Raw genomic sequence first — 18,818 nt, 5'->3', positions numbered from 1 at the left:
GTTACTCTGCCAGATGGACATCATAGTAAAGTGATGCCCAATAACTATTGCTGTAAGATCAGTGCATCTCTCAACCTTCATCAGAGAAGCTGCTGTCAGCAGTGGGCACCCGCCATTGGTCAGGGTGCAGAGAATAAGAGACTGCAGGCTGTAAGGGCCAGGGGCAGGGGATGACTACGGGAAAACTGCTTTCCAGACTCAACGGGCCAGCTGCACAGATGAATTCATTGCAGTTGTGACAGTGTGGACTTGAAAAAACCCAAGCTAGCCTGGAGAGAGGGAAGGTGAGCATGAGGTACCACTCCTAACCGAGGAGATGCTGGCAATTGGTAGGAACGAGTAGAAAGAGTCCGTTTTCTTTAAGGATGAGATCCCCAGTATGTCCACCGGGTTCCTTTAGAAAGCCACATATTCAAGAATTTATGTATTGCCAGCACTGACTGGACCAGATGGGGAGGGAGAAAGGGGGTTGGGAGCAAGTACACAAGGTAGGGAGAGGAGGGAGTTGGTTCTGGGGGAAGAGGTTGAATATTATCAGAATACCTTGTATTAAAACCTCAAAGAACTAATTTTTAAAAAAAGGTGGAAAGCAATTAAGACACCAACATTGACCTCCATAAACATGTACATGTTGTGAGTATGTATACATACACAAAAAAAGAAAGAAAGGAGTATGTATGGGGGGATGGAAATTAAGGGTGGCAAGATAATACCACCAACCATCCTAGAGACTTTCCCAAAATAAATGAATGCCCAACAAAGCCCAGATCCAACCAAGAAAGTGGAGACGGGCAGGCCCAACACAGCCCATTCCCCTTAAGGATCTCCTTAACATCCTTCCCCAAATCAAACTCTCTCTCTCTCTCTCTCTCTCTCTCTCTCTCTCTGTATGTGTGTGTGTGTGTGTGTGTGTGTGTGTGTCTGTGTGTGTCTGTGTGTCTGTGCGCACTCTTGCTATGTAGCTTAAGCTGGCCTTGAACTTGTAGCCATCCTCCTGTCTCAGCCTCTTAACTTCTGGGATGATATGCATGAGCTACTGTGCCCAGCTAACAGAGAAGATATCATGGCATTCAGAAGGGAAGGACACACACCACAGAGGGCAAACATAAGCATCATAATGACGTTCTTAATAGAGACTGTGTGAGTCAGAAGACGGTGGGGCGCCATCTTCAAGTTACTCAGAAAAAAGTGGACCAGGCCAGCTTTTAATATCCAGGACAAATATTTTTCTTTTTTCTCTTTTTTTAAACATTTAATAACTGATCTGGCAGAAGGACTGGGATCTGAACCAATGTTGCTGTGACTACAGATGTAATGTTATCAGACAACTAACCAACAGGCTATCTGGGAGGTTGACAAGTATTTTTCAAAGGTGAAGGTAAACTGCACCGTTAACTACTTGGGAGATGGATGGTGGGAGGCAGGTTCTTTCTTGTGGAGTGAGGGTTTTTGGTAAGTTGAGCAGCTAGAGCCATCTGGGTGATCCGAGTGGATCACTGATTAGGTATGAAATACTCAGAATATCCATCCACATGTCTACACATAGGTCAGTGGACACACACCCCTCTCTTCACTCTGTTTCTGAGCTTCACCCCTGAGCGCTCTCTCATTCTCTTCCTTGGAGAGACATGGAAGGAAGGAAGGCGAACGAGTCTGGCAGGTCCTGACTTTTTGGTTAAGGAGGTGACAGATGAACAAATGACAGAGGAATGAAGGAACTAACAAGAGACTGGCTGAATCCTCCAAGGGAGAGCATAGGCTAGCTGGGAGAGTACTCCAGAACCATTCTTGCTGAAGGAATTCTCCCATTCTTAATATTGTGGGTTTTAAAATGTTTTATCTTGACCCTTCTCTATTTGAGAAATAAATAAATCAATGTGGGTTAAAATAAATAATCATGAATTGGTACCAACATAAATGTTTGGAGATGGACTGCACCCATCATTGAGAAGGAAGAGACATCTCCTACAAATGATTCCAGAACACTTAGGAGGTTGTTAGCTTAAAGAAGAGGGAACAGGTTTGTCTGTACCACTTACACTGTGCACAGTGACTTTTTTCCCAGTGACCATGGGAAGGGACACACAAACTCAGTTAGGTGACCAGGATCACAACATGCCAGGACAAGATGGAATCCCACCTTTGTGATCTCGTCCCCATGTACCCACAAATCTGGTCTCATAAAGAGGAAAACATCAGACTCCAACACTGGATACCCGTAGTACACCTGACATTGCTCCCTCATGACCTTCACGGTCATCAAAGTAAGGGAACATCTGAGAAACTGGCTCCAAGTGGAGCCTTCAAAGATATAACAACCAAAGGGACAGATACTGGAACAGGGCATTGGGCCTGTGAGAACTATGGGTAATAATGCCGTTTCCATACTGGCTCTTAACACAACCAGGGCTCCACGTTCATAGAAAACATTAACAATGGGGAAACAGTAGATCCCATGGGAACTCTTGGAACTATCTTCTTAAGATTTTCTGTAATTTAAAAATTGTTCTAAAAAATAAAATACGTTCAGAAAGTCACAGGATGGGCTCTAGGGCTTGGGTGGGGGTGGTGTTTAAGGACAGAATTTCAGTCTGGGAAGATGAAGACATTCTGGAGATGGTTGTTTGACGGTGGGCTAAGGGCTAGGAGAGGTGGTACATGCCTTTAATCCTAGCACATGAGAGGCAGAGGCAGGCGGATCTCTGTCTCAGAACAAACACAACAGCAGCAGCAATACAATGACTATGGCTGTGGGTGGACATTTCTGCAAAGACAGCATACCCATGGCTGACAGGTGTATGTAAAAGTGTTCAACATCAGCCACTCATCACTGGGAAACACAAACCAGATCCATGAGACACCAACTTCCTTAGAAGAATGAGCAGTATTGAAGAAGAGGGGAAGGGGTGTGGGACACAGAGACCCCTGGTGGAATGCCAGCAAGTTACACCTTCTGGTAATTCCTATGGAGTCTCCATCTCCAAACCACTAAGACTACTGTACGACCCAGCAATCCTACTGGATATGTCTAAAGCAGCCAGAATGGGCACCCACATACTCCACACACACTCCCATGATTACTGCAGCATTTCTCTCAACAGTAGAGAAACAGAAGCATAAGTGCCTGACTACAGATAAGAAGAAAAGAAAATACCATCCATTCACACAATGGAGTATGATTTGGCTTGAAAAAGATCAAAATCCCATCATTAAAACAAGAAAGGGAACTGGAGATCACTATGTTAAGTGAAATGAGCTGGGCACAGAGCGACAAGCACCCCCTGGTCTCCAGAGTGGACTGCAGTGGAAGCTGGTCTCATGGGAGGTGAGCGCGGAGATTGCTACTGGAGACCATGGAGTTGGGAATGGGTGGAGAGAGCATTGCTCATGGGAAGCAAGCACAGGGGTGTCTCACCCGAAGCAGCTTGCCTGTGTCTCCCACCACAGCACTTGCCTCACCTTGAGAGAGCCAGGTATAGCTGCCCCATCCCTCCTATAAGTACTGTGTATTAGACCTCACCTTTCCCTGAGGAGGGGAGACATGTTCATGTCAACATAGAGACAGGACTTCCTGAAGCAGGATGTGGAGAACACCACCAGATGCTACAGCGACAGGGTCCTGGCCTCTAAGCATCAATCTTTCAGCTGCACTCAGGAAGCCTCACTATATGTATAGGATGCCAAAGTTGACAGTGAGGTCCGATCCTCTTGCGGGGGTGGGCAGGTAAGAGGACCAGATGACTGTGACAGTTTGAACCTCCTGGAAGCAGCCTCAGCAACTAACCTGTGTATTCAAGCCTGTTCCTTCAGCTTCCCACCCTAGCCAGCTCTAGCGTGTTCCCAGAACTAGTTCTACCAGCCATGCTAGGTGACAAAACACAGCGGATGTACCTTAGGTCTCCTACCCCCGGCCTCTGCCCAGGCCCTTTCCTCTTTGTCTTCCCATCTACATACACATGTATGCAGAGTCTCCAGAGCACGCCCTCTCATCAGAAGTGAGCCTAGCTCCTCTAAACCCTAACTTTGGGACACTCCATCCTGTGAACCCTCCTTTCTTGCTAACCATTATCCATGGTTATTTACATCATGATCACTGCTCCCCTGAGCTCAAGGCCTGACTTACATAGGCAGCATCCCCAGACTCCACTTCCTATTCTGTGTGGGTTCCTGTGCACCTGCCATCGCACATGTGCTGAGCAGTGCCTTGGTGTACATACCACAGTCACCCTCTTCTATACCAGTTAAAGACATGACTAATGGATTGCTGAATTCTCCCATCAGGTTAGGACTTAGCCTCAGGCTCATACAACAAGTGTCAAGCCAGAACCCAAGGCTCTTTGCAGAGTCCCAGGAGACAGACAGAGGGGTGGCACGAGGCAGAGGAGAAGAGTGAAGTAGAACTTGGACTCCACCCTGGAGAAGAAGCCAATGGTGGGACTTACCCCCTGTTCCATGCTTTCATTAGCCCTGTCTGTCACTTTGGAGATGAGATTCAGAGCACCTGGAGAGGAGGGGACAGACACCAGCTTAATGAGGACTAGGCCAGCTTCCACTGTCCTTACCTATTCTCTGTGTGTCTCCTCTGTCTCCCGTGTGGTGGGCTATGAAGGTGGAGGCAACACCAGTTTTCCCCACCTTAGCAACAGGTTGTGAACCCAAACCCAACTCTTCAGGACTGCCTCTGTTTCTATGTCTGCTGACTATATTTCACTAGGTCCACTCTGGTGATGGCTGAGGCAGCAGCCCAGGTGGGAGTATGGTGTGGTCAAGGGAGTGGCGAACATCTTTAACAAAGCATCCTCCTTAGATCACCCAACCATGTGACCTTCTCTTCCTCCGCTGGTCCGAGCCCCAGGCTCCCATAGCTAAGGATGGTAGAAGTCATCTCAAGAGACTTGAGGAGTCTCTGGTGGATACCCGAGAGGTGTCATATGCAAAATGCACACAGCTGGGCTGCTCTAGGTCTACACTGGACACTGGTGTAGACTTGAGTGTGGGTGGACAGGAGACAAATCAAGGAGGTGTACCTTCCTCCAGGGTCTCTCCAGACTTACTCTGAGTGTTGTCGTACTCGGCTGAGTCCGGGCACAGGTTGTTTAAATAATCTGGTGGGAGAGAGAGAGACAACCATCAGGTCTTCCATTAAGGCAGTTTCCAGCCCTCCACAGTGACCTCCACCAGAATGGGGTATCCACTTTTTCAACACATTAGCCTACCCCAAGGCCAGGGAACCTCTTAGCATCCTGGCCATACTATTCGACCCCCATCTATTCATGATCTGCCATGTGCTTGATATGTCTATACCTTTGGGGTACAGGCACAAGAAAGTTCTTGCTGTCTATTGTTTTCTGGTTACGAGACATGGTGATCTACACAGCACTATATTATAGTGTGACTATATGACAATGGGTCCATCCTGGTAGGGGCTGAGGCACCAATCCAGAAGGGAGCATAGTGTGCTTAACGGGGCAGTGAACATTTTAAACAAAGCATCCTTCTTGGACCACCCAGCTCCATGACCTTCTCTTCCTTTGCTGGGCAGAGTCCCCAGTCTCCCACAGCTAAGGTTGGTAGAGGTCATCTCAAGAGACTTGAGGAGTCTCTGGCGGATACCCCAGAGGTATCATATGCAGAACAAACCTGGCTGGGCTGCTCCATGTCTATATTACAGAGAGGAGGTGTTACCCCCTGACATGGTCCTAGCTTTGCTTCCCACCCTTTCTCTGCCTTGCTTCTTAAGGTCTGGCCATAGGAGCAGTCTTGCTGCTCCTCGAACATCCCAAGCTTGTTTCTACCCTTGGACCCCTTGGCATCCTTTCTAGAGCTTTGTACAGCTCATGCCATTTCTTTGCTTAGATCTTTGTTCCATGTCACCTCCTTGGAGAGGTCTTCTCTGTCATATCTAACACATCGGCCCCCTTCCCTAATCTTGCAACCACTTGCTTTTTCTGTAGTATTTTCAACACAAATATTGTATATTCATATATTTTAATATATTTGCATATTTAGATATAAACTCATTGATACTGGAGATGGACCCAGGGCCTTGCATATGCTAAGCCCATGCCTTGTCATAGTGTTCTATTTCTCCATTTGAACTGTCATTTGCTGCCATTACCAGCATCCAGCAGAGGCCTGGTACATAGACAGGATACAATGGCTACTTCAATTGAATGAGCAGATTCTCTAGACCTCAACCCCAGCACAATTTCCTTGTGACCCATGAAACTGTATGTGCCCTTTCCCACGGGGATGTCAGAAACAGGACAGGGACTGATTCTATGTGGGAGGCTGTATGCAGTGAGTGGAGCTCAGCACAGAGGTGGGGAGGGGGGATCTGTGAGCCAGAGACAGAGGACCTGAGCCTGGGTTCTGGGAGGTCGCTGTGGTGGTTTGAAAGAGAATGCCCTCCATAAGTTTGTATGTTTGGATGCTCGGTCACCAGGGAGTGGCACTGTTTGAGAAGGATTAGAAGGATTCTGAGATATGACCTTGTTGGAGGAAGTGTGTTATTGGAGGTGGGTTTGATGGCTCAGAAGTTCGTGCTAAGTCAAGTGCGTGCATGCATGCGTGTGTGTGTGTGTGTGTGTGTGTGTGTGTGTGTGTGTGTGTGTGTGCGCGCGCACGCGTGCGTGCCTGCCTGCCTGCCTCCCTGCCTTCCTGTCTGCCTGCAGATCAGTGACTAGCTCTGAGCTACTTCGGTACCATGCCCACCATGCTTGCTGCCATGATGAAAGCAGACTAAACCTCTGAAACTAAACCAGCACCTAATTAAATCTTTCTCTTATAAGAGCTGCCTTGGCCATGGTGTCCCTTCACAGCGTAACAGCTTTTCACTGATAGGCTAAAGAAAAGAGGCAGCCAGAGTGACAAAGAGGCAAAAGGCAAGAGGGACGCTGGAGAGCATGTCACAGAGCTGGGAAGGACAGGCCTCAAGAAGTAGCATGCAGTAAAGCCACAGGGGTGTGACAGGCCTGAGGTGGATGTCTACTAGTCTCACCTAGGAAGACAGCTTTTGCAAGATGTCAGCTGATTTAGGAAATGCACAGTGAGAATGTCACTAGGTTTTTGGGTGTGGGGACAGGGAGAGCCACTGCAGCAAGGTTGAATCTGTGGGGGCTCTGGGGATCTGGAGCAGTTCCATCTTCCCCACATGAAATGAAGTCCTTATTCCCATGTTACCCCACCAGAGTCCACCTGGACCCAAATGGCTCACCAGTGAGCAGCACTTGGTACTGGAAGAGGCGCTGGACTACACGCAGCATACGATGTTTCATGCTCTGGCCACCCCCTTGTGAACTCTGCTGCTTTGGAGAGGGGAGGAGAGAGGCTGTCAGAGACCCCATCGCCCACAGGCCCCCTTCATCCTGTTTTCTGACCAGCTGCAATCTCCCACATGGTCAGACTCAGGCTGCCTTCCACCAGGAAGCCCTCTTGGATCATCCCCACAGGTTCATGGTCATGCTCAACAACTCACTTCTCTGAGGTCCTTTTGTGCCTGACAATAGTCACAGAGGTAGGCTCCCCTGTGCCCTCTCAGGAGCTAGGCTTCCAGTTTGTGACCAGTGCTAACTTTCCTTGGTTATCCTCTGGCTGGACCTTTGGTTGATAGTGATGGGACTCCCCTGTGGCCACCCACTGCCCAGCAGGGGTCATTCTGTTCTGGGGTCTCCTCCTGTCAGGTCCTGCTGTGCCTCCTCACCTATTGCCTAGCTCAGTCCTTCTGTATGTCTCATTTACTTCTCTTAAGTCTCTCCATGTCCCCATGCCTGGGACCCAATACATCCTTACATCAGGGTCTCTAAAGACCTGGGACCCACCTCAAATTCCCGGACGGTGGTGGCCAGCCGGGGTGAGAGCAGGCAGCTCTCAGCGAGCAGCCCCAGGTACCTGTCAAATTGCAGGATGTGTGCAGCATGATGTTCGAACTCCTGCTCACGGGCTAGGAAGATGTCGGCCACCTGCTGCTGGCCCTCTCCACTGTTAGGGAGAGGATAGGCAGTGAGAAGTCAGCCTTGGGACAAGCAAGGGGTGAGAGGAGGGGTTCTAAAGGCTGTTTTGCTTGGGGTACACACAACTTACCACCTGTCGCTGGGCTCCCTGTTTGTCACCCGGAGACAGTATTTTGTATTTGTGGAAGTTTTTGTCTATCCCCCCACCCCTAGGTGGCATAAGTGGGGTGTGGGACCCCAGGCTGCTCACCAATCCCCCAGCCTCTGCTCCAGGCTCTCCAGGATGCCCTGGTGAAGGTCACAGATAGCTGGGAGCTCCCGTAGGCCCTGCCGCAGCTCCTCCTGGGCCAGTGGCTCTCTGCCCTCTTGCTCTACGTTCTCCAAGGCCCTCAGGACGGCTCCATGGAAATCCTGCAACCCCAGAGGCCTGTTACCCATGGAGGGCCCTTGAGGCTCAGATCCCTGACCTGTACAGAGGCAACTGCAAAATCTGAGGCCAGTGTCGTTGGCTCCACACTGTCACCTGTGGACCAGGAAGGCCAACTTGAAGCCACTTGGTATAGGGTTGTCTTTGCTATGTTCACACAGAGCAGTGCCATGCTGTGGTGACTCTAATGGTGCCCTTCTTTTACAAGACAGGGAATTAGTCAGTGATTCCTTCCCTAAGGAAATGCAAAGTCCTTGCTTTCTAGTTCTTGAAAAAGAACTTTAAGAAGCCAGAGCAGGACCAATGAAATGGCTTAGTGCTGCCAAGCCTGACAAGTTCAATCCCTGAGACCCACAGACTGGAAGAAAAAAACTGATTCCCATTAGTTGTCCTTGGACCTCCACATGTGTGCAGTGACATGGGTGTGTATGTGTGCATACACACTCATAACACTCAGACACATACAAACACACACACACTAAAGTATACTTTTAAAATTTAAAAATAAAAGAAACAGTAGATCAGAAGTTCAAGGTTATCTTGGGTTACATAGAGTTTAAGGCCAGTTTAGGCTACATGAGAAGCCCTTCCCCCAACACACACACACACACACACACACACACACACACACACACACAGAGAGAGAGAGAGAGAGAGAGAGAGAGAGAGAGAGAGAGAGAGAGTATAACAGGTGCCCGTGACCCCCAAGTGCAATGATACAGAACTCACAGAGGCCCAGAGGAGTTTGTGTTAGGCAGCTGTGAACTGTCCTGCTCCTTACTTCTCTTCTTGTCTAGTCCAAGGTAAGAAGGAGCCTGACACACCCTTTGTCACTTTCTCCTAGACCTCACATAGGCATTAACTCACAGCATATAAGGATGGGGGAGGGCAGAGAAAACTCATAGCTTTTCTCGAAGGACATGGCTAAAACATTACTTTACCATTAGCTGCTGCTATCCCTTGCCATGCATGATTTGAAGACCACTTTCTGTCACCTGTTCTAGTTTTTTTCTATTACTGTGAAAAAACCACGACCAGAAGCAACTTGGGGAGGAAAGGGTTTCTTTAAACTTACAACTTTCGGTTGGAACCTGGAGGCAGGAACTGAAACAGAGGCCATGGAGGAGTGCTGCTTATTGGCTTGCTCCTCATGGCTTTCTTGGACTGCTTTCTTATACACCATGACCAGTATTAAGAGAGGAAAGAGGAGGACTGGCACATGGCTCAGTGGTAGAGCACTTGTCTAGCACACTTAAGATACTGGATGGATGGATGGATGGATGGATGGATGGACAGATGGGTGGATAGATGGATGGATGGATGGACAGATGGATGGATGGATAGAGCTTGAAAAGGGAATAAAGAAGACCTAAAGAATGAGAGAAAATGTTTATAAATCCTGTTTGATAGTGATTAATTTACAGGGTTACAAAAGAAAAAAAAAGACTAACCACCCAACAGAAAACTGGGCAAAAGGCTTTAAAAGGCAAGTCTCTGAAGAGTCATATACAGATGGTCAAGGAGCTCAAGAAAACACGATCTGTACCATGTGTCCTTAGGAGAATATGCAAAAACAAACCCACACCTGCCAGGCCAGCTGTCACAGGCTCCCAGTAACTGGCATTACAAGGAGTAGAGAGTGTGGAGGCCTGTGGGATGAGGATGTGTACCTGCATCCCCTGAACTGGGCCATTCCCTTCTGCAAGAGCCTCATGCAACTCTCAAATTCAAGAAACAAAGACTCAGAGCTCCCAAGAAAGTAGAGCCGAGGCTATCTAAGCCACCGGACAGCTGTACATGATGGATAGGGAGGGAAGACCCTTCAGTGCTAAAGCTATCTATCTGCAAGCTACACAGGAGACATGGCTTCCAAGAGTTATCTCCTACTCTAGGGTGGGAATCTGTAGTGATGCAGCTGATCACTAAAAATTTGTGGGGAAAGAAACCAACCACAAGTCAGCCATTTTCCTTTAAGTAACTCTAACAGACTCATTGATTCAGCAAGTAGGACTTGAAGACTTGGGTGATGACATCATTTCTTTGGTCTATCTATTGTTGCCCTTTTAATCTAGGGTGAATGGAAATAGACTCTAGGAAAAACTATACGGCTCCTCAAAAGGTTACAGAGTCACTGGGAGACCCAGGGTCCAGCCCAAGAGAACTGTAGACACACATGCTTCCTGCAGCTTCCTACCACACAAGTAAGAGCATAAACATCCATCCTCTGGTAAAGGTACAGACTGTGGCTCATCAACAAAGGGTTACTGCTCAGCTTTAAGTGGATGAAGAACCAACACATGCCAAGATGGGGGAACTCTGACAACATATGCCAGGGGAAAGAGACCAACCACAAGGCTCTAGTTTAAGATTCCACTTAACCCAGCTCCGAAAAAAAAAAGATTCCACTTAAATTAAATGTCCAGAAGAACAGGCACATTTATAGAAAACACAAACCAGAAGGCCTGGACTGCTAAGGCACATCTCCTGGTGACCTCTGTCATTGGCAGGGACAGAAATATTTTGGAATGATGGGATGTCTGTCTGTCTGTCTTATACACAAACATGAGCTCTATTGTTAAAGTTAATTCATTAAGTACAGGCAAGCTACAAGAATTTTTTCGAAAGCAATATTCTGAGTCCCCTGAGGAGTGGAGGCCAAATAGGAATATGGCACTCCCCCCCCCTTTTTTTATAACCCTCCAAGGGTCACCTACTGCCTCAGAGATCAGGGTCATGGAGGAAGGGCAGCACAGCATGAACATACAGAAGGTCATAGCACCTGCTCAGGCCAGGCCTTCTCCATAGGCCTCTCCCGTGGCTTCTGCTTCATCCCTCGCTAACCATGTAGAGAGCTATCATGGATCCTTGTTGAGCTAAAATATATACCCCCTAAAACTCCCAAGTTGTCCGTGATCTCATTATGCCTTGAGGAGACAGCAAGACTCAAAAGATAGAAGGAGGTTTTTCTCTGCTCAGTTAGTACGTATTTCCTAGTAGGATACAGTGGAACACACATTAGGAGGCTGAGGTAGGAGATCATGAGTTCAAGGGCAGCTTGAGCAACACAGTGAGATCCTGTCTCGAAATAACCACAATGAAAATAAAAAAAATTCTAATAGTGTCCATGGGCAGGGAGGCAAGATAAGTAGGAGATGGTCTGTGTTAACCTTTGTTCCCCAGATTTCCTAATGCCACTCAACCTCATTAGGGCATCCTTCCTTATCTTTCTTCCCTATGCCTGCCCACTGGAGTCACCAGGGCTCTGAGTCCCTTTGAGAGCTGACATAACATGAAGAGACTTCCTAGATCGCTCAATGTCTCCACACCCTCCCTCAGGAGTTGTCCCCCTCAGGTTTGTCTCTGCTTCTCAGAAAGTCTTCCCTGACACCATCTCTCCAGGTCACAGGCCACCACTTTCCTTCCCAGGGCTGTGTAGTCAGAAAGCCCTGGCACTACTTTACCCCCGCTGTGTGACCCAGGGAAAGTCACTCATTCTCTGAGATGAAATGTCTGGGCCTGTACCCTGCTATCTCTTACGGGTATATGATGTACAACCAAACGAGACAACATGTGAAGGGTTGGCACATAGCAGCCACTCATGCTTGTCACCTTGGACAATGACTTGGCCTGTGGAGGAGGAGGAGCTGGCTAGGAGAACAAATGGATGGAGAGACAGTGTCACATTCTGATAAGTAAACTCATAAATGTCCTGACATCAGAGTTCTGCAGACCCCAAGTTTGCCTTGAGTACCCTGAGAGGGTCACCTGAGGGATCAGTCCTGTCCAGGAAGTTACAGATACCTCATTGCAGTTTACACCACCTGGGAGAGGGGACAGTGTTCTCAGTTGGGGACCTAACAATCCTGAATCACATATCTCCTTGTGGCCTCAGCCAAAACCTCTATCCTGCCCAGGGTACCCAAGCCCTGGTTCACCCATGTCTTCCCTGGAGAGACCACGCCACTTCCCCAGCCATGTCTGGTGCCCACCATCCTTGGGCCTTCCTCTGGAGTCCTTTACCTCATAGAATGCCTGCTCTGCTTGTATGTACAGCCCCATCCCCATAACTCCCTGGGATCAGCCCAGCCCCTCACCACATAGACAGTCACTAAGGCCTTACCCAGCATGCCACAGCACTTCTTCCTAGAGTCACCAGCAGCTTCTCAGATGCTCGGGACGAAGCTTCACATGGCATGAGGCTCTCTACCTTCCCTTTTCCTGCTGGCCTCAGCTTTCTCAGTTTTCCTCCACCCGGCTGGGAACATCTCTCAGTTCCCACCATGCTCATCCCGCAGGCCTTAGGGCCTGTGCACATGCTGAGCCTTCCTTCCCTGGCTACTGATACACCTTCCTCTGAGACCCCTTCCTCTACACCTGGAAAGCTGGGCTGGATACTTCATGTGTCCTGTGTTCATGGCGTCCCCTCTAGGCATTGTTTCCTCTCAGGCCACCCACTCTCCATGAGAGAGAGCATGGGAAAGATGCCCAGCCTGAGATGTACACTCAAACATGCACTGACCTCAGAGGGCTCAAGCAACATAGAGCCCAAACAGAGATGGGAGCAGAGCCACACCAGAGCCAAGTAAAAATGACAAATGGCACAGCCCCCAACTCATGGTGGCCTTGTGCTAGGCTGTAACACAAGTCCAGATCCATCTAGGAAAGCCAGAGAAATGTATCTTCCCACCACAGAACCAGGAAACCAGCAGCAGTGGGAGTCTGGGGAACCACACACATGAGGAAGCCAAACAATGCTGTGTTGTAAAGGAGGGCTCAGATTAGAAAGAATTCTGCAGACCCACTGGAACAAATGCATGGGGTGGGGGGAGTGCCAGCCAGGAAGGTACCAGGGGCAGTAAGAAGAGTGAGACAGTATTGGAGAGGAAGGTCTGGCCACCTGCCCTTGGAAACTCTTCTACCCATCACTGAGGCTTTGGAGCAGAGTGGGAGAGCTGGTAGCTGTGGAGACCCTGTGGCTCAGAAGCTGTTTATTAAGCTATGGGGATGAGACAGGTAAGGGGAACCCACGTATCCTTGGGTTGTTGGGCAGGAGGTGAGCATTGTGGAAAGCGCACTAAACATGGCTAAAACGCTTGCAACAAGGTCGTATTTTAAGTCCTATTGCTGTTTATTTTCCTGTAAACGGACTTGACTCCCTGATTGGTGGTAGGCTCTTTCCCAGTGTCCTAGGTACCTTGAGCAGAGAACTGTCAGTCAAATGGCCAGCCCGCCAGAGACCCCATGAGGAAGCCACAGGGCGATCGTGGCTACACAAGTTGAGCTCCTGTACATGCAGCCACAGCCACAACCACAACAGTCTTAAGCTGTGTCTTCAAGTTTACCAAGGACTTTCCCAATTACATGTCCCGTGAGTACTGTCAGACCCTGTACCATTTCCTAGCATGCCAGAAATCGAGAACCTTCCCTGGGTTTGCGGGCTGCTGTGACTGGTGTAAACACAATTATCCGTTTACATGGTGGTCTGCTGTGGTTGGTGCAAACACCTCTCTGGCTATAGAAATGGACTGGCCAGGTCACTGAAGAACCACTAGAAATGCCCACCTGTAAGGCAGAGAGAGGCAGTGCTCAGCTAGCAGTCACACCCACAGCCACCGAGGAGTGGGCTGTGAGGCTGAGCCCTAGAAATGGTGGTGATCTGATGGTACCCTTGGCTTTAGGCTTCAAGAGCAGCAGAAGAGATAGAGACACAGAAATGGCAGAGCTTGTTGCTCCACATCACCTGTGAGAGTGTCAGCAAAGCAGCAGTTTGAAGGGGCAGTGGGAGTGACCAACCATAATGGTGGCAGCAGCAGTATTGGTGACCTTAACAGTGAAGAGTCTTAGATACACTGTGCTGCAGTTATCACACCAGCCACTGACAAGACCTGGGGAATTCCAGGGCCCAGGAGGTGTGACCAAAGCTGCTGGCCCAGAGGTGAGAATTCCCCAGTGTCAGATTACACATCAGCTATGTTCTGCTCCCTGTCCCCAAAGACAAGCTACAGCCTCTGTAGTCTCCCTCTGAGGGCCAAGAGCAGAGAGCAGCTGTGAGCTTTCAGTTCTCAGAGAGTTGAGTTCTCTCCCTGCCCACAGCATCTGCATATAATGTCTATCCCTTCCTACTGCCCAGATCCAAGTCAGCCTTGTGTCACAGCTAAACTTATCAGTGCCTCACTGGCTTCTAGCGCACAGGCTGGATTTTGGAACTTACCTCTTACCAAACGTTCCTCAAACGCACAAGAGTCAAAACTCCCTTGTCCTATGAGATTGAAGGCTCCCCTCCCTGCTGATGCTGCCCATGGTACAACATGAAAACTCTCCTATATTCTCGGAACTGAAGAACTGAAGGATCTGTTTCTCTTCTTTCAGGTCCCTGATTACACTGTATGTGATGGCTATCTCTCCTAACATTCTTCCACCTCAGGGCCTTGTCATGGCTGCCTGTGGCTGTGAGCCTCTAACTCTCCTGAGGCACAATTTTATCTCGCCTGCCTTTTTATGAACCCTCCTTCCTTCCCCATCCCTCCTTCCCTCCCCCTCCCTTCCTCTCACCCCTCCGTCCCTCCTTCCCCCCCTCCTCCCCCCTCCTCCCCCCACCTCCTTCTGTAAGATTTCTGTTTATTGTATGTGTAGGAATGCTTGTAGTCTGTATAGCATGTTCATGCAGTGGCCAGAAGAGGGCATAGGATCCCCAGGAACTAGAATTACAGACAGCTGTGAACGCCAACTCAGTGCTGGTAATTGAACCCCAGGTTCCTCTTCAAGAGCAACGGGTGTTCTTAACCACTGGGTCAATCTCTTCAGTCTGAAACCTGCTGTTTTCTTCAAGAGACAACACCCACTTCCACTTCATAGGTCTAATCTAGATCTCCGACCTGAGGCAGGAGAGTAGCACTATGGGAGAGGGGGGTCCACCTGCTTCTGCTGCCAACACTGACTGCTGCCAAATGCTAAGAGAAGCGGAAGCTGCCAAAGCGCTACCCTGAAGGAAGCTCTTCTCACCTCTGCACAGATTCTGTCTGGGTAGAGCAGGAGACCCTCCCAAACCTAGCTGACTGGGAACAGGAAGGACTCTTCTGGGACACCTACTGTCCCCTCCCCAGCTGAGCTTCATAATGATACAAAGGAGTAGAGCCAGTGAGTCATACTTCGCTTTGACCACCAACTCCTATTTGCTTTGGCTTCCCCTGAGGCACTGACAAACAACAGGAAGAAGCTATCGAGTGGTTCCCCAGGCATCTTCAGGGGGAACTAGCTCCTGCTGGGAGTCAGAAACTTGTCTTTCTCCTTCCTTTTCTTTCTGCCTGAAAGCTATATGACATGGGGGTTGAATGGGATATGGGTATGAGGTTAGGGGTACAGCGGCTATCCATGTTCATGAGGAACCAATGCACCTTCTGAGCTGAGATGCACTTAACTGAGAGCTCCTCCTCCTGGATCTACTCCACAAGAGCATAACCTCTAAGTCAGTTATGCTGCCATATTTAAAGTTTTGTTACTGGGAATCAAATGCAGTTCCTAAGAGACACAAAATGATTTTGAAAAGGCGTCTATGGTGAGTTATGCTTTCCAAAAATGACCACAACAGTATCTCCTACAGGATATTTATGCAATGTGTGCCTGATAATCCTCCCACTGAGCGGGTACAGATTATATCCCTTGCCCTTGAACTTGGGTGGACCTCTGTAACTGTCTCCACTAGTGGAGTACGGCGGAAGTGGCGCTACGTGACTTCCAAGCCTGGGCCATAAAAATGGCACGCACTTCCTCTGGGCTTTCTCTTGGGACAATCACTCTTGGCACCCAGCCACTGGCTGGGAGGAAGCCCTGTCTCGCCTATTTGGATACCACAGGGAGAGGGCATAGGTAAGTTTGTTGGCCATAGGCCCAGCCGAGGCTCCAGACAGTAGCTACCATCTGCCACAAGACGTGAGCAAGGAGACACCTACAGGAGACTGCAGTCCCCAGCTATCTAGTTACTGCTGGCTTTTGAATCTTCTGGGTTAGGGCCCAGATGTGCTGAGCAGAGATGAGTCCTTCACGAAGCCTTGTGAAAATCTCTGGGACAGGGCGTCTGAAAACAAGACGACATGGGGACTTCACTGAGGGTCTGTGAGCGCAGTAGCATGCTACTCCATATCCCTGAGTCCTAGACGTTCTTGTTCCCTGGTGACTCCGGGGCTGAGTGAAGAGAAGACACTGGCAATCAAGCAGTGGAACTTATGAACCAATGGAAGAGGAGGCACAGGCTGCAGGACACCCCATAGCACCTTAGGGGCAGGCAGAAGGCAGAGAGGAGAGATGGAGTGCGGAAGAGTAGAAAGAGGTGCCATGGGTGCATGGGCCAGACACCAGCTCTTCTGGGTTCCAGGACTTCTCTCAGAGGACCTGACAGCAGCCACTTTCCCATTTGCTCCCCACTGGCAGTCTAGAGAGCCTTTGTCCAAAGGAGGGGCCCCTGGGAGGAACTGTCAGCCTCTCCTAGGTGAGATTTCATTATAAATGAGTAAACAGAGACAAAGGTGACAAACACCAACTCAGCATACAAGAGGAGAACCGTAAGCCCCCAGATGGCATTGTTAGGGCTTTGCAACCTGCTCATCCTGGTGTTTGAGTCCTTTCCCAACCCCCATTTTGGCCTTCTGCCTCTTCAAAGCAGCCACAGATAAGCACACAGCTGATATGCCATCTATGCCCCATGTCATACATCTTTAGGCTCCATGCACCTGCCCAGGCTGACTGTCCCACCTTCTGCACATGGTAGAATCCCTCCCTAAGTCCACGTTCAGGGCACCTCTCCTCTGCCTGGATTCCAAAGTGGAAAGCCTGCTCTCATCATGCCCCTGCAGATGCTGCACAAAAACACAGCTGTGCAAATTCTACTTATGCTGAGAGACGTTAAGTGTGGCATCTTCTCACCTTCATCCTCTCCTTTAACAAAAATGACATTTGTCAGGCTGGGAAAATGGCTCCTGGGTAAAATGCTGATGGCGCAGCCTGAAGACTAGGATTTGGATCTCTGGAGCCCACATTAAAGCTGAGCAGCTGCCACAGTCACTTGTAATCCCAGCACTTGAGAAGCAGAAGACAAGGGATCCCCAGGGTGAACCAGCTAGCAAGAATAGCCAGAATTGGTAAGCATGGGGTTCAGTGAGAGGGTCTCTCTCAATAAATAAAAGATAGAAAATGACTCAACTTTAGGCCTACACACACACACACACACACACACACACACACACACACACACACACAGAGTGCACTGAGACCTACTCAGGAGCAAATTTGGGGACCTTTTACATCTTTGGAGCTCCAAGGTCTATTTCAGTAACAATGGAAACCAAACAGTCTATAATATTTCAGAGTGAATAGAGAAGGGGAGAGAATGAGAAGTGGGTATTTGGGGAGAATGAATGGACAGATTCACTAGCAAATGGATTGACAATGAATGGGGAAGGGAGGGAAGGATGGATGGATGGATGGATGGATGGATGGATGGATGGGTAAATGGATAAAGGAGGAGATGAATGGGTGAATAGGGAAAGAAGGGAAGGGTGGATGGATGGGTAGATGGATGGATGGATGGATGAATGAAAGGAGGTATGGATTAGTGAGTCGATGGCTCAGAGGTAGAGGGATGGAGTAGTACACCAATGGTTAGATTACTGAGATAGATAATGGAGTAGTGGGTGAAGAGTGGTGAATGGCCATGTGGGTGTGACATTTGGTGCTGTGGAGATGAGAGGGAGATGGGTGGCCAAAGTCAGCTGGCTAGGTAGGACACTGATGGATGTGCAGGAAGGTGGAAGCTTTGATGACTGGGCTCAGAAGAGTACCTTAGTCAAGGGCCAGCAAAACAAAGTTCTAGGCTTTGTGGACCACAAGGGTCTTTAAAGCTCATGCTTTTCTTTGTCTTTCTTCACAAAGATTAAAAAATAGAAAAACAATTCTCAATCGAGAGACTTCCAGAACCAGGTCCCCAAGTAGCAGGAACCAATCTGGATGACTTAACCTTGCCTCGGCCTCCACACTAGCCCTATTGATCCTTTGTCAAGTGTAAGACTGAATCCCAAGCTTGCAAACCAGAAGCCCCTTTCCCTCCTCAAGCACGATAACGTCAGGGACCTTTCCAGCAGGATGAAGAGTTTTGAGGGAGAACTCGCCAGCCTTAGCAAGCAGGATGCTGCATCCTGTAAGTCTGTGGTCTACTTGAAGACCAGCATCCCTGGCTTGGAGCCATGCGGTGGGGTTTCTGCCACCTCTGTCCACACAGCTCTGATGAGATAAACGTTCAGCAGGACAGTTCCAGAAAACAGCTTCTGCACTGTGATTTACTGGCTTTCCCAGCCCAGGATGGCACTGTGGACTGCAGCAGCTCCAGCCTCTCTCCACCTGGCAGGAAGCACTACAAACTCACACAGCTGTCTCATAAAACAAAAGCT

At 49.1% G+C, this 18,818-nt stretch overlaps 1 protein-coding gene across 2 annotated transcripts in view; it reads right to left on the bottom strand.

Moving 5' to 3' along the window:
- The window catches only part of Fgd5 (FYVE, RhoGEF and PH domain containing 5), a 97,498-nt gene that overhangs the window by 19,261 nt on the left and 59,419 nt on the right, over positions 1 to 18,818 (bottom strand). The window contains exons 6-10 of one of the 2 annotated variants that reach the window (XM_006236926.5): positions 8,203 to 8,363; positions 7,821 to 7,980; positions 7,217 to 7,304; positions 5,055 to 5,105; positions 4,443 to 4,501 (exon numbers count right to left, since the gene is read on the bottom strand). In XM_006236926.5, coding sequence (XP_006236988.1) covers positions 4,443 to 4,501; positions 5,055 to 5,105; positions 7,217 to 7,304; positions 7,821 to 7,980; positions 8,203 to 8,363 — 519 coding nt within the window. Of the gene's footprint in view, positions 1 to 4,442; positions 4,502 to 5,054; positions 5,106 to 7,216; positions 7,308 to 7,820; positions 7,981 to 8,202; positions 8,364 to 18,818 lie in introns of both variants that reach the window. The other variant, NM_001108637.2, reaches the window with a different exon arrangement.

Source organism: Rattus norvegicus, chromosome 4 (genome assembly GCF_036323735.1).
Source record: "Rattus norvegicus strain BN/NHsdMcwi chromosome 4, GRCr8, whole genome shotgun sequence".
NCBI lineage: Eukaryota > Metazoa > Chordata > Mammalia > Rodentia > Muridae > Rattus > Rattus norvegicus.
The sequence above is the reverse complement of the archived record's forward strand: the minus strand, read 5'-3'. Positions and strand labels throughout refer to the sequence as shown.